Raw genomic sequence first — 15,011 nt, 5'->3', positions numbered from 1 at the left:
ACATCAACTGGGATCGGTTACCGGGAGGCGGATCAGCCGACATTCTGTTGCCGAGAAGCGGCCAAACGATCTACTTTGAAGAACTAGCTGTGAAATTTGATTGATTTGTGAGGGGACGTCCATAAACTACGACGGAAACTACAGGAAGAATTTAATAATCGATCTTTGTTGGATGGATCAATAAAGAACTAATTTAGGACAAATTTCTGTGAATTTGGGTAGGTTTACTAACACAAACTGAAAGAAACCAGATAATGGGCCTAGGTGATTTGCGCCTTCGCTCGTTGTTTGGAATTTTCCTCGCGTTTTTACCTTTCCTACTACTTCTTGGTCAACGACTCATCTTCTTTTCCCTGACTGAATGCTAGTTCGTTCCAAAGTCGTTTGCGTTCTTTTAGACGGTTGTTGTTGCCAGCTCGATTTACTTGGGTTTGCTCAACATTGTCTTTCGACTTCTGAGTCTTATTCACGGTCATCGTCTGAGCATCCTCATTCACAGACTCGCGCTTTACGTTTTTCCATTGATCTAGAACGACTGCAGGTTCTAGCGGGGACTCCCCATCAACGCGTTAGCTCCGGGTTCTTGGTGTAGTAGGTCATCGTCCCAACTCGCGTCGTGGACTCGCTCTGTCTTCTGTTCGAGAAGATAGGCTTTACTCACAGCAACAACCCCTAATGCGCGCAAACTTCTCTAGTCAGATCTTCTAAATCATTTCTTCTATCCTCCGATTAGGCTGACATTCGACTGTTCTTAGTACGCAGATCGTAACCCTTAAGGCGCGTGGTAACCTTCGATTTCATTTTCTCTGAAAGGCTAATTCAATCGATGTCGCTTACTTAAGAATTAAGTCGAAGTCTTGCTCGATCGTAAGAATTGCATCCTATTCGCGTTATGCTTGACTGGGGCTGAGCATTTATCATATTTCATGTTTAGCATCTTGGTCTAAACTCGAGATTAAATTTCTACAGCTCAAGATCAGTGAATCGTGATCAGAAACGTGACTTTGTGAGAAAGTTTTGAATCCTAATTTGATATTTTCCTATCAAAATTCCAAGAAATCCTTAATCAGCTGTGTAAATCGTCTATTGTGTTGTGTTTTGATTAACGTTAAATCAGATAAAGATTTGATCATTTTTTTTTTGTATTTGTTTTATTTCTCTAGTTATCTAATTTTATATCAATTTTGATTTTTGTAACAAATCTCCCTAAAAACGAATCTGGACAAACTCGCAAGAAAATACTACCATGAAACAAACATTCTGTAATCAGGACAGTTTAATAAATACCACATAAACTGTAATAAATAATCATAAATAAATAAATAGCACCGATAGTGACTTCCACAAATAAATATGCCTAAATGACCTCAATATCCGAAATAATTTCCCAAAATAATCTCTTTTTCGAATCTTTTTGATCAGAACTCCAAAATTAATATTTCCCAAAACAAATAATCATTTTTCACTAAATTAGTACTCCAAATAAATTTATCCTAACATTTATCATCAGTAAATCATTCTTCCACATCGGCACCAAATCATGTGCAATATCAATCAATCGTAATCAACTCCATAAATCAGAAAAAATCTCCAAATTCAACGAATTTAACGTTGGGCGCCAAAATGTAGCCGTTGCGATTCGATCGGTTGGAAACGGTGCAGCTTATGCGCCACTCCCGTGAGGGAGACTGCCCGCCATGTTAAATTTGCCCGGTTTGAGACTCTCGAAGAGGTGCTCGGTTGAACTTCTTCCCAGGGAAGAAGCAAGATCGAATCGGCCAGCGTACCAAAGTGACCCACAAGAACGGTACGGAAAGCTCAGCCTCCCGAAAAAGCTCCTCAGAAATCCGCCAGTATAGGACCCCCCGTGCCCGTATGAATCATCATGGGTAGTACCGACACCCGCCACCAGAGAACTTCACGAAGCATGGGAAATACGCAGAACTTTTGCATTGGGGAGGAAAGGACTGGAAACGGACCCTAAAGTGACGGAAGCAGCGCTCCGGATCGACCAAAAAAACTAACACGTGAGCTCATTTTAACTGCAGGGACTTTATTTCACTCCAAAGTAATAACTCATGATTTAGTTGGTAGGGAATCAAGAAAGGTGCTCATTTATTGGACTAGTCTAACATTTTGTATTTCATTCATTGTTCGGTTCTAGCGTCTAGACATCTCCCTACTGTGTGCGTTTGCTCTCCCTACTTCTACTGTTTGTTCTTCTGTTACCCCGTGCTTTTGTGCTCTACCTCAACCAAATCTTCAGCTCGTCAGCTGGAACAGCTGATCGCTGACGTCACCGGCAGTCAAGCGGACTGCGGCAGACAAAAGGCACTAGAGTGCGATTTCGTGGACGTGTGGGGCGGATCAATAAAGGCCGTCACACTCCGGGCGCATGGCAACACGCGCGTTCAAAATGGACGCCGTGCGAACAAAATGGCGTCCGCTCTACGGCCGCAGCCGGAACGGAAAAACGTTCGTGACGCCTTCTGTGGCCGTCACCCTTCACCCGAACAAATAGAACGGACTCACCGGACTGCTGCTCCTGTTACTTGCTGATGCTGCTGCTGATGTTCACCGCGTGCTCGCGGACGGCGCGGACGACGCTGCCGGTTCGACCTGCGGTTGCGTGGTCGACTTTGATGAAGTTGCGCGGGCCGGCGTTGGCTTTCCGGCCAGCACGTGGGCGGATCGGACCGCCTCCAGACGAGATGTTGACGGCTCGTCTCTACCGGCGATGTAGCGTGTGCCGGGTCAAACTTGTCCCACACTCGATGCGGGGCGGTGGTGGACGCGCGCTCGATCTCCTACTGGTGCTGCTTTGCTGGTAGGGCGAAAGGAAGCGAAGCCAACGAACTTCGCCACGGATTAGCACATGCACGGGGATAATCGCACGGGGTAACGGGTTTTTACCTGATCTCTAGCTAGGCCGCACAAAAGTTCACTTCTTCACACACACGATCCTAACCTTGTCGAGATCTAGGGGGAAGAAGTTAAATTTAAAGCCTAACCGGAAACACTACCACGCCACTTTCAAACCTCAGAACTGGACAGGGGAACCCGGGATAAAAGTCCGCGCACTCCACACTTCACAAAGGTCTGGGACAAAGTGAACGAGTACTAGGTTCCTCAGAACGGGAAAGTGGCCCCAGACGTACTTTTGGCACGTCGTTTCCCGGAGATTGCCTCGGGCTTCTTCGGATCTTTAAAGATCTGAGTTCCCGTCTCACTCTAGCGGGCGGCAATGGCTCTGACCGTCCCTTTCCGTCTTCCCGAAGGATTCAACATATGAGCGACCTCCGCGAGATTCTCTCTCCAGGTCTTAAACCGGTAACGAAAGTTACCAACGATCGTGAGGGCTAACATCACCTACATTGATTACCGTGGTAACGGAGATCAAATTACATTTAAAGACGAACGGAAAAACCAAAATAAATAAATAAATAAATGTTAACAAGTGCAACTGTTACAATAGGTGCAAGTCATTAGCAGGGACACCACTGATCTAGGAAAAATGGCATTTTGATAAAATGAGCCTTAAAACGAACCCTAGGCCTTATTTTGTGCTTTCCAAATATTATAAAAAAACCAAGGTTTTGAAAAAAACTTCATTCAATCTTATGCCCCGTGGCGTTAACGTCGTTTTGGCGATTATGTGGTAGTAGAATCAGCTAATTGCATTGCTAGCAACAATTTCTCTTACTGGAAGTAATCAAAATTGCAGAAATTACGGCCGTACGAGCGATTGTTCCTCTTGCCCCATATGGTCGTCTTGCCCCACCTTCCCCTATCGCACTAAACTTCCCATCCACTTCCCCGTGTCTTACCACTGCACTATGGGCCATTAGGGTGTAATATCGTTGTATGGAAAAAATGAAAGATGGCCCAATTTGATGGGCACAGCACTTTTTCAGTTCCTTTTGGGGTCCTAATCACCCTCCCAAAATTTGGGAACGATTGGTTTTGTCTTCGCTTTGCGCAAAGCGATTGAAATTTGTATGGAAATTACTATGGGAAAACGTACTTTTTTGTATTTCGATTTTTTAAATTTTCACGTTTGACGGTATAATAAAACCCAGCACATAAAAAGTTGCGCTGAAATGTGCTCTACAACTTTCCCGAAGAAAGTATGGTGCTAAAATGCTTCTCAAAAATGATATAGAGTTTTTCAGAAAAAAAGATAAAAGGATGTCTTGAAAATCACTTTATTTGCCAACACTGCCAAAGCACACGCTGTGGGTGGTGTTCAGTCGGGGCTTTTTTTTCTCCTTGTTTGTCTGTGGTTTAGAAAGAAAATGTTTTCTGATAGTTTCTTTATAAAATTGGAAGTAATATTCTAAACACATTTTTTACGTAACCACCGTTATTCTACAATGTGACGTAAGCGCCAAATTGTGAGATTTTATAGCTTTCAGTGGCAATAAAAATATAATTGATGTTTGTTCAATGTGGACAAATTATTTTTATGATGGTTCATTTTTTTCATAAATTATGTTACTTTTTTTAGAATCTACTTTTGCAAAAATGACGTAACTTTGTTTACAAACTAACATTGGGGTCATTGACATTGTTTTACTTGAATTACATTTAAAACATTTATTTTATGTCATGATCAGAACAGTAATATTACAGTGCGAAAATCAAGATTCAATTTTCATAATACTGTATTTGTATACGTGCGTTTTTGTGTGATCTTGTGTGCGTAAGATTGGGCTTAAAAGCTTTGAAGGGTTAGATCAGCTGTTCGATTCCCTTTTTTAGTTGAGAAACGTTGAGTTTTTTTCTGTAAGGTGGTTTGAGAAGTGATATCTGTGCCAGCATGAAAAAAAGAACAAAAAAGCAAAGCAATCCACTTTAATGACCCCCGGGTCTTTTGTGGGCTCTGTTGCAAGTTTCTGCTCATTTCTAGGCGTCCGAAGGTTATGTGTGGTGAGTCACCCAAAACCTCTTTTACGCAAATGGACCGACGTTTTACTTCCCCATCCGATAGAAGGCAAGGAGGATAAGGCAGGAATCGGACCCGCGCACTACAGCAACTTAGGGATCGGCAGCCGAAGCCACTAACCACCGCGCCACGAGGTCCTGATAAAAAGAAACGGTTGAGAAAAAAAATTATTACGTTCAGATTTTCAAATTCCGTTTATTAACCACGTGCGACCGAAACTTCCGAAAATGTTATTCCAGGAAGTTCTTTAATGCGCATTTCATCTTCATCTTGTGGAAAACTTCAAATGAAGGGTTGCTTCCAAAATGTTTTGGGAAGTTTATTGAGCAGGTGTATGCCGGAATTTGAATTCAAGGCAAAGTTTCATATGGGTAATTCTCTACCAACTCACACGAAATCGGGAAAAGTTGCCCCGACCCCTCTTCGATTTGCGTAAAACTTTGTCCTAAAGGGTAACTTTTGTCCCTGATCACGAATCCGAGGTCCGTTTTTTGATTTCTCGTGACGGAGGGGCGGTACGACCCCTTCCATTTTTGAACATGCGAAACAAGAGGTGTTTTTCAATAATTTGCAGCCTGAAACGGTGATGAGATTGAAATTTCGTGTCAAAGGGACTTTTATGTAAAATTAGATGCCCAATTCCGGAATTTAAAAAAAAAACGTATTTTTCATCGAAAAAAAAACACTAAAAACGTTTTAAAAATTCTCCCATTTTTCGTTACTCGACTGTAAAATTTTTTGGATCATGTCATTTTATGGGAAATTTAATGTACTTTTCGAATCTTTATTGACTCAGAAGGGTAAATTTTTCATTTAGAGCAAAATTTTTCATTTTATTTATTTTTTAGAGTGTAACAATGTTCTACAAAGTTGTAGAGCAGACAATTTCAAAAATTTTAATTTATGGACATAATGGGTTTGCTTATAAACATCACGAGTTATCGCGATTTTACTCAGGTACGCCATCAAATCGGGCGTCTAAATTTACATAAAAGTCCCTTTGACACCAAATTTCTATCTCATCACCGTTTCGGGCTGCAAATTATTGAAAAACACTTCTTTTTTCGCATGTTCAAAAATGGAAGGGGTCGTACCGCCCCTCCGTCACGAGATATCAAAAAACGGACCTCGGATTCGTGATCAGGGACAAAAGTTTGACGCAAATCGAAGAGGGGTCGGGGCAACTGCTGTGTGAGTTGGCGGAGAATTACCCATATGCAACATAAAATTTAAACAAATTAAAATGGTATTGCGCCTTGCAGCAATTTCTAGAGTTTTGTGTCAATCGTGCTAGGCCTAGATTTTTTCATCACACTGCCTTGCATGACTGAGAACTGTCAACTCCGTAGTAACAGTTCAATAGGGCGAATCTTCGTTTGTAAACAAGCAGTCTATCCCCTTCTCATTTAACGTGAACTGTTACTTGAGCAACAGGGAGAGACTGCTTGTTTACAAATGCAGGTTCGCCCTATTGAACTGTTACTACGGAACTTTGCGCATTTTGCACCTCAGTAGAGTGCTGCGGGATTATTTTCATCACAGTTGGCAAACTAAATTTCTATCACACCATCAAAACAAAACAAGTGCAATGCATCGACTTCTGACCCCAAAATAGTCACCAAGCTGTGGTGGCCGAGGCAGTTAAGTCATTGAGATGGTCTGTTAAAGGTTCCTGGCTCGATTCTAGAAGTTGGAACTTTTGAGATTACTTTTATTTTTATTTATTTTTTTTTCTAGAAAGGCTCAATTGATGCCATATTCAACCTTTGGCCTGAACGTTCAATTACCGGAAGTTATTAAAATTTGAATTCTGATCGTTTCGTAAATTGTCTAAATGAATTTAATTACCTAGACAGTTTTAAATGTTTCATAAAGATCATATAATGTACTGAAGAAGAACCGTTTATATTTTAATGTCCAATTTTGTGCCAATCTATGGAATACTTTCAGTAGACTTAATGATTTTGCCAACAGGAATTTATTCATTCTCCTTTTATTTTTCCGATTTAAATACATATTTTCCTGTAACCGTTGGTCATAATCCATGACGAACTACATTTAACTCTTCACATCAGTAGTGAGGGGACTTCTCCAACCTGGTATCATAATGGATAAGACGTGATCCTCGGTGTGTTGATCATCAATAACCGCACAAAAGATGGAGATTTCGCGAGCGCGCGTCCGTTTCGGTTTTATCGGCCTGGACAGTGTAAGTCCTGTATGGCATTTGCCTACATCCAACCGTTATAAGAGCACCTCATCGCGCCGTCAACGCCAAGGACGAATACCCAGAAGCCACTCGCCTCCAACGCCAAGGAGGGCACGCCCGCCCTCTCAGCACGCTCGGATCAGACGCTGGGGCTGCCGATTCAACAAGGAAGGAAGATTTCTGCGTGAAACGAATTCAACAGCTGGTCGTTCATCCACATCCGGCACGGAAGTCTAAGCCGAAGACAGCCTCAAGGCCGCAGTTTAGAAGCTACATCCGGCAACAAAGACTGGACATCGCAGCTGGGAAAACCCGCCATCGCCAAAGCTAAAAAGCCAAGAAAGTGAAGTTTTTTGAGTGTTCAACTATTCCACACACTTAAGTCCCACAAAACTGTCTTGCACTTCCAATGAATCTGTTCCGTTCCTCTTCAGATTGGGTCCTGAAACACAATGGATGAGTAGAATTTTCGTAACATGGCCCGACATTCCAAAAATAGAAATCAAAACATAAACAGTTTACATACCTTGACAACCCTTGGAAACGACACAACTGTGATGAAAAATCACTGTGATAAAAAGTTACTGTGATGAAAATAACTGCGCAAGACTCTAGTAAAGTGCAAAATGCGCAATACGTTGATTTTTTTCTTTTTTTATCATGAACAAGCCTTACCCGGCAAACTTCGTCCTGCCCTTTTTTTGGTTTCCTGACGTTTCTTGCTTGTTTGCTAATTCAGCATCCTGTGATCAAAATATGATTTTACGCAGCTTTTCCCATACAATCTGCAGATTTTCCGGAATCGGTTCCAGAGTGGCCAAAGTTGTAACTTTTTGGCGTAAAAACCTTCCTTGGACTTATATGAACCCAACGCAACAAAGAGCACATCGATCCGACGTTCCGTGTTGAATTGATTCGCGTTCGAACAAAACAGTCGAAATTTTTTATATATATAGTTTACACCATTTTATATGATTATTTCACAGTCGATGTTCGAACATTTGGCGTTTAGATCTCATTGAAAAATAAAATCGGCAAAGCTTTTGCCAAAACCGTATTGCTTGAACTAAAATACCGATATAAGTAAGATCTTATGAAATTAGGCTGAAATTTCCCTGAAAACCACAAAATAAAAATGTCGGTTACATCATGTTAAGCAAAACACAGATTCTCAAATAAGTAACATAAATTACGAAAAAATAAACCATCAAAAAAATAGTTTGTCCACATTGAACAAACATGAATTATATTTTTATTGCCACTGAAAGCTATAAAATCTCACAATTTGGCGATTACGTCACATTGTAGAATAACGGTGGTTACGTAAAAAATGTGTTTAGAATATTACTTCCAATTTTATAAAGAAACATTTTCTTTCTAAACCACAGACAAACAAGGAGAAAGAAAAGCCCCGACCGAACACCACCCACAGCGTGTGCTTTGGCAGTGTTGGCAAATAAAGTGATTTTCAAGACATCCTTTTATCTTTTTTTCTGAAAAACTCTATATCATTTTTCAGAAGCATTTTAGCACCATACTTTCTTCGGGAAAGTTGTAGAGCACATTTCAGCGCAACTTTTTATGTGCTGGGTTTTATTATACCGTCAAACGTGAAAATTTAAAAAATCGAAATACAAAAAAGTACGTTTTCCCATAGTAATTTCCATACAAATTTCAATCGCTTTGCGCAAAGCGAAGACAAAACCAATCGTTCCCAAATTTTGGGAGGGTGATTAGGACCCCAAAAGGAACTGAAAAAGTGCTGTGCTGGAAAATTAATTATGTTATTACACCCTAATGGGCCATCCCCATACAAACAGGCGGCCAAATATTTTTTTTGCTTTTTAAATGTTTTTTCATACAAATTTGAGTAATTGTATGGTATTGAAACGGTATTCGTCGATTTTTATGACTTTTCATGTTTTTCAATAGTTGATTGTTTGTAATAAATCTGGAGTTTTTTTTTTTTTTGAAAAGGTCCAATAAACCAAATTTTCAGTTTTTGCTTTTTGGGTGTTTTTCAATACCCCTGACTCAAGGCGGTTTCAAAAACACCCAAAAAGCAAAAGCTGGAAATTTGGTTTATTGGACCTTTTAAAAAAAACTCCAGAAATAGTCTTTCATACATTTGTAAGTACCACGGAATTGCGTTTATATTGTATTGAAAGTTTATATTATTAAATTATGAATAAGCTAATACATCCCCACTTTAAGGACACAACCCCCCCCCCTCCTCCTCCCTCCCTTCCAACAAAATTTTGTGAAGCGTAATGAATTCATTTTAAGTCAAATATTTATTATTTACTGCTGTGTGTTTCTTTTTGTAAGTTCATGCCATATAACTTGAGACCCCCCGTAAGGGTGTTGTAAATTGTGAAAATTTGAATTGTTAAATTAAATAACAGAAATATTATTTTTATTAAAAATATTAATTATAAAGTAAAACGATAACATACAAAACATATTCTTACTAATCCTAACGTTCTTGTTCAAATTCATTTGATTATAGAGTTTCTGACGGCTTCAGGATATGTTAATAGTAGTTTATGCAACAAGTTGCAAAAAGAGGATTTTTTCAGCACGAGTCGTACATTTATCCAACGAGGTTCACCGAGTTGGATAAATACGAAGAGTGCTGAAAAAAACAAGTTTTGCAACGAGTTCCATACAACATTTTTTGCAATTCCAAAAAACACACACTGAGTGAAATTTTATGTAAAATTTTTCATGTATTTTGTCAATAAATCGTTTGAATCCAAAAAAATTTTGAAAGGTGTTACTTTTCGAAACAAGTGCTGAAAAGTTCAACTTTTCAGCACCCATTTGAGTGCTGAAAAGTAGAACTTTTCAGCATTTATTTTGAAAAGTGTTGCTATTCGATTCTGTTATTTTTGGTTCAGAAAAGTAGGCTATTTTGTCGTTCAAGAATGACAGGAAAAGTGAGTAGTTTCACGACGGAATTGCAAAAAGGTACTTTTTATGACGTTTTGTACTAACCAACATAGAACTTGAATGTGGATCAGTTTCATGGATTGATCGCAGAAATTCATCATGCTAACTTAGCATTTCTAAGTCAATATTTTGCTGAATACTTTTTTCGGTGTCAAACTGAGATTCTCCATTCTCCAGTTTCGGGCGCACATGTAGATTGCAGCAAATTTTGATAAAATGCAAATGTTCAAAATCGCAGGCTGGAAATTTCAGCAATGTTAGATTATGATCCAATCTTTCAAGTGATCTTAGTTTCATGTTTAGCATCGGTTAGCAAAAAAGTACTCTATTAACAAAAAAATATGTTTCGTCAAAAACATGCTCCAGTTATTCAATGAAAACTTCAGTTTTTAGTTTGGAATCAACATTTTATCTATTAATAGTTTCAAATCCTATTTCATTACCTTTCCAACGATATATAATTGTACTAATAAAATATTTAAAATGGCTGAGCTAAGTTAAAATTAAACAAGCAGCATTTTTTTACGAAAAAGCTAGTTTTTTACTTAGAGCTTTGGAATTTTGGATTTTTCTTAGTTAGAATGTTTACTTTCGAGAAAAAAATTCCAAAAAATATTTGGAGAAGGTCACTTTTTTTAAACATGGCCACCCAATGTACCATAGTGCACTGGTCGTGGCCGGCGCAGAGATTGACTAGCATGATAGGGACGTTTGAAAGTTGCAATCTGGTGATGATTGGTTCCTACTCTTCATCTGTGGTCCATGGAGCAATTCTTGAAGGTCCTGGTCAATATCAGAGTAGCAACTACGAGTAGATCTAGACACCAATGCTATGCTATGCTATGCTATTTTTACAACAACTGACCCAATTTACACAGCGTCTTCAAAGCAAATCGAGATAGACATCATTATCACGTTTGTGGAGTAGCTAATTTCCGCTGTTTTCCAAAGACAGACCGAGAAAATCGCCGCCGCGACCTGGTGTTACAGTGTCGATGTGTGTCGATGATTGCAGATTTAGGAAATTATGTTATTTTCGCTGAGATGGGCTCTTACGGCATGCCTCTGCAGAGAGCAATATAACCAACCCGCCAAAGGTTTCGGGCAGGGCTGGGGCTGGTGCGAATCGCAAAAATTAGCTAAAACAACAGCGAAACACGAAGATGAAAACGCGGTCGCTCGTACCTATTTTGATGAGTGTTTTTAAACAACGACCTAGTGTGTGCGGTGATGGTGGGGTACCTGCACGTAACTATTGTGCACTGTAAAAAAAAAACAGAATTTGACATATTTAATTTAAAAAAAAATTAAGTTTTAACTGTTCAATCTCACTCCGGATTGGATCCGATTGGCTGGGAAGGAGGCTATGCGTTAAACTACTGACCGCGCTACTGGTTAGTTGGTAGGTCGTACCGTTTTTTGAAGTTAGTGCCGTAACTACAGATAGACAACGGCAATTGCCACCGCTAACGCTACCTACTGCAGGGTGGTGGGTTCATGGTTGACCGAGCAGCGAAGCATAACGACAAGCTCCTCTTTTGGCGATGGCCTGCACGAACGGTACACTACGGTTTTCCAGTGCCGAGTGTTGAACCAAGAGGGGTCAGACTAAATTAGTTGACCGCAAAATGATGGTACATCGCCGTACATTCATTGGCTGCAGTTGATTGCGTCGGCTACTGATTGTAGCGATTTCTCTTGAAAATCATGAATGAATGTTAAGTTATTAATATTTTCAACTGTTTTGATTGGATATTCATTGAAACTGTAATAAATACAAAATTTATTATTCAAATGTATTATTAAAAAAAAACATGTGGAAACATTAATTTCGTATAGAATTGCTTTAATGTTACTGCACTCAGCAGGTCATACGTTTCGTAGACTACAAGTTGAAACCATCGTGTACAAGTAAAAAGTATAGAAAACTAAACATGGTTAAGTGGAGAGGGGGAGGTTGGTAAACATATGTATTCCAACGGGCCAACTTCCTGTCCTTGATGGGTGTTTGTCCGTTTATGCTTTGTTTTGTTCTGTTCTGGCGGTATAATTGCCGCGTACATTGTCTAATGTATACAAAGAATGATTCTAATTTTGATGTTTATCAATCCATTTCCAGGTCTCCCGGATCCGTTTGCGAAAATCCGTGTCGATGGCACCGCCCAGGAGTACAAAACGGACATCTGCAAGGCGTCGCTCGAGCCCAAGTGGAACACCCACTATGATCTGTACCTGGGCAAGAACGACAGCGTCACGATATCGATCTGGAACCAGCGCAAGGTCCAGAAACGGCAGGGGTCCGGCTTCCTCGGCTGCGTGCGCATCCCCGCCAACACGATCCAGTCGCTCAAGGATACCGGATGTGAGTAGAACTTACTTTTTTTCTTTTCTACACTTGTATAAATAAAAAAACCAGAACAATTAATCTGCACAAACGCAGAGAGATTGTCAGACAGAAAGCGTTTTCATAATAATTACAGAAGAATGTAGCTTGACATAGATACTAGTCTGATATGCAAAGCTAAGCAAATACTTGAATACAACAACTAAGAAGTAGGCATCATTGTGTGTCGTGTGGAGAGGCTGTTTATGATAAACAGCGATGCAGAGGCAATGTGTTTGATGATTGTGGATGTTGGCGGCGGTGAACAGGTTCACGCCGGATTCGCTATCAGCAGCTAAGGCTGCTGCGGAGCAGAAGTTGGCGCTAACCCTTAGATTAGCAATGTACAGATTTCCTCGTAATAATTTTTGAAACAATTAGAAGAAGATTAAACTGCAAATCTAGAAGAATCTTCAAAAACAAAAAATAAACACTATTTCTAGAACTTGGAAAAAGAACTATTAACTTTGGTTAAATATTCGATTTATTAAAGTTTAATGTTTGGGATGAGCTCTATACGTTTTGAAAGCGAATGGCATCGGTTCTATTCCGATCAGCACTAAAATGAAAATGTTAAAAACAAAGAAATTGTTGGACACAGAAACAGAATCTACTCAGAATATGATTTTCAAATTTTATTTTTTGGTTGGGCACACCATGCTATTTTACAAAAAAAAGGTGCAGGTCGTTATGTTACACATGACCAGTATGACAAAGAACTTTGCAAGATGATTGTTGAAATTTTCGATTAGAATGTCCGGTCCAAATTCCCCCCTTATAATAACCGTCCTATCGAACCAAGGGGACGGAAATTGCAAGTGGAGCTGAAATAGAAATCGAAGTGAAATCAATTTACTTTCCTTCACCACTCGAAAGTTACCAAGATGCGGGAATGTTTTTGCAAGTTTGATACCCATATTGCCCCAACTCTTACGGTCCGGAAAATGTCCCCCCATCGGAATATCCCTGGGGCCTCCGGCCACTCCGGGTGGTGGCCAGTTCCAATGATCGACTCCCGCGACTGGCATGTCTTAGCTGGTCCTTGCCTCCAAGCCATCTGCTCCCGGACCTCCAGGCCGTCTGCTCCTGATGTGTTCTCGTCGACGTCCAGCAATAGAATGAATTTTCGGGACCGACCGAGCCGAGTTTTGTTGGCTCGTCGACGATCCGAAAATTATGAGGTGGAGTGGGGGTGATTTTAGATACATCAATCTCACGTCTCTCGATTGACTGATTGGGAAACGTTTGTTCGACCAACCAGCGCACAGTGGGCGAAATGGGACCCAAAATCGGACTTAATTGAACGCGGCTGATTCCCTGTTATGAAAAATAGTGTTTCTTATGTAAAAAAATCCGGGGAATCGATTGGTGATGGTTTCATCCACCGCACGAAATGGCAAAGGGTCCATTTTGCCCCAATTCCCCATTTTTTTACATTTTTTCTTTAAAATCGGTCTGTATTTAGAGCGGAAGGTTTATGCGGCCATCCAAAATGCACTTAACTTATGTGAAAATGTCCCAGGAATCCAGTAAAAATAACCACTTGCACCGCAAAAATCATCTATGGTCTTTTTAACCCCAATTTCGCTATAAAAGCATTTTTGGCCGTTTTCAAATGTTAGGTCAGATTTTAAAAATCTGAAAATATTTTTATCGTAAAGATCAGACAATTTTACATAAGAATGACGATTTGCACTTGATAGTTTAACATTTATGTTGATCAAAATAAAAATTATGTAAAAGACAGTTTATTCTGCGTTTGAGAAAATTGGCCCAAAACTGATTCTTCAATCTTTTTATTCAGTTTAATTTTTACATCAACATAAATGTGTCAAACAATCAAGTGCAAATCGTCATTCTTATGTAAAATTGTCTGATCTTTACGATAAAAATATTTTCAGATTTTTAAAATCTGACCTAACATTTGAAAACGGCCAAAAATGCTTTTATAGCGAAATTGGGGTTAAAAAGACCATAGATGATTTTTGCGGTGCAAGTGGTTATTTTTACTGGATTCCTGGGACATTTTCACATAAGTTAAGTGCATTTTGGATGGCCGCATTAAGCCTCCGCTCTAAATACAGACCGATTTTCAAAAAAAAATGTTAAAAAATGGGGTATTTGGGCAAAACGGACCCTTTGCCGTTTCGTGCGGTGGATGAAACCATCACCAATCGATTCCCCGGATTTTTTTACATAAGAAACACTATTTTTCATACCAGGGAATCAGCCGCGTTCAATTAAGTCCGATTTTGGGTCCCATTTCGCCCACTGTGCAGCGTGCACCAAAAAGAGGGTAAATTTGCCGAGAGGGGAATTCGTCACGTAACGTTTTCGCTTCGCGAAAATTTTGGATTGACACCACGTATAGAAACCTTAGGACAAAGTTCTTTGTCAAAAAAAATCTATGAATATCAGGAAGTTTAATTTGAAATATATGAATTATATCTTATTTTGAATTCTATTCCGATACAAATTTATTTCGCCTGATAGGGGAACATCATTTAATTCCACCGTGCCTC

At 39.7% G+C, this 15,011-nt stretch overlaps 1 protein-coding gene across 1 annotated transcript in view; it reads left to right on the top strand.

Annotated features, from left to right (window-relative positions):
• Nucleotides 1-15,011, top strand: part of LOC6036620 (E3 ubiquitin-protein ligase SMURF2) — a 103,800-nt gene that overhangs the window by 69,797 nt on the left and 18,992 nt on the right. The window contains exon 4 of the mRNA XM_038255517.1: nt 12,226-12,468. Coding sequence (XP_038111445.1) covers nt 12,226-12,468 — 243 coding nt within the window. The remainder of the gene's footprint in view (nt 1-12,225; nt 12,469-15,011) is intronic.

Source organism: Culex quinquefasciatus, chromosome 2 (genome assembly GCF_015732765.1).
Source record: "Culex quinquefasciatus strain JHB chromosome 2, VPISU_Cqui_1.0_pri_paternal, whole genome shotgun sequence".
Classification (NCBI taxonomy): Eukaryota; Metazoa; Arthropoda; class Insecta; order Diptera; family Culicidae; genus Culex; species Culex quinquefasciatus.
This window is presented reverse-complemented; position numbering and strand designations above follow the sequence as displayed.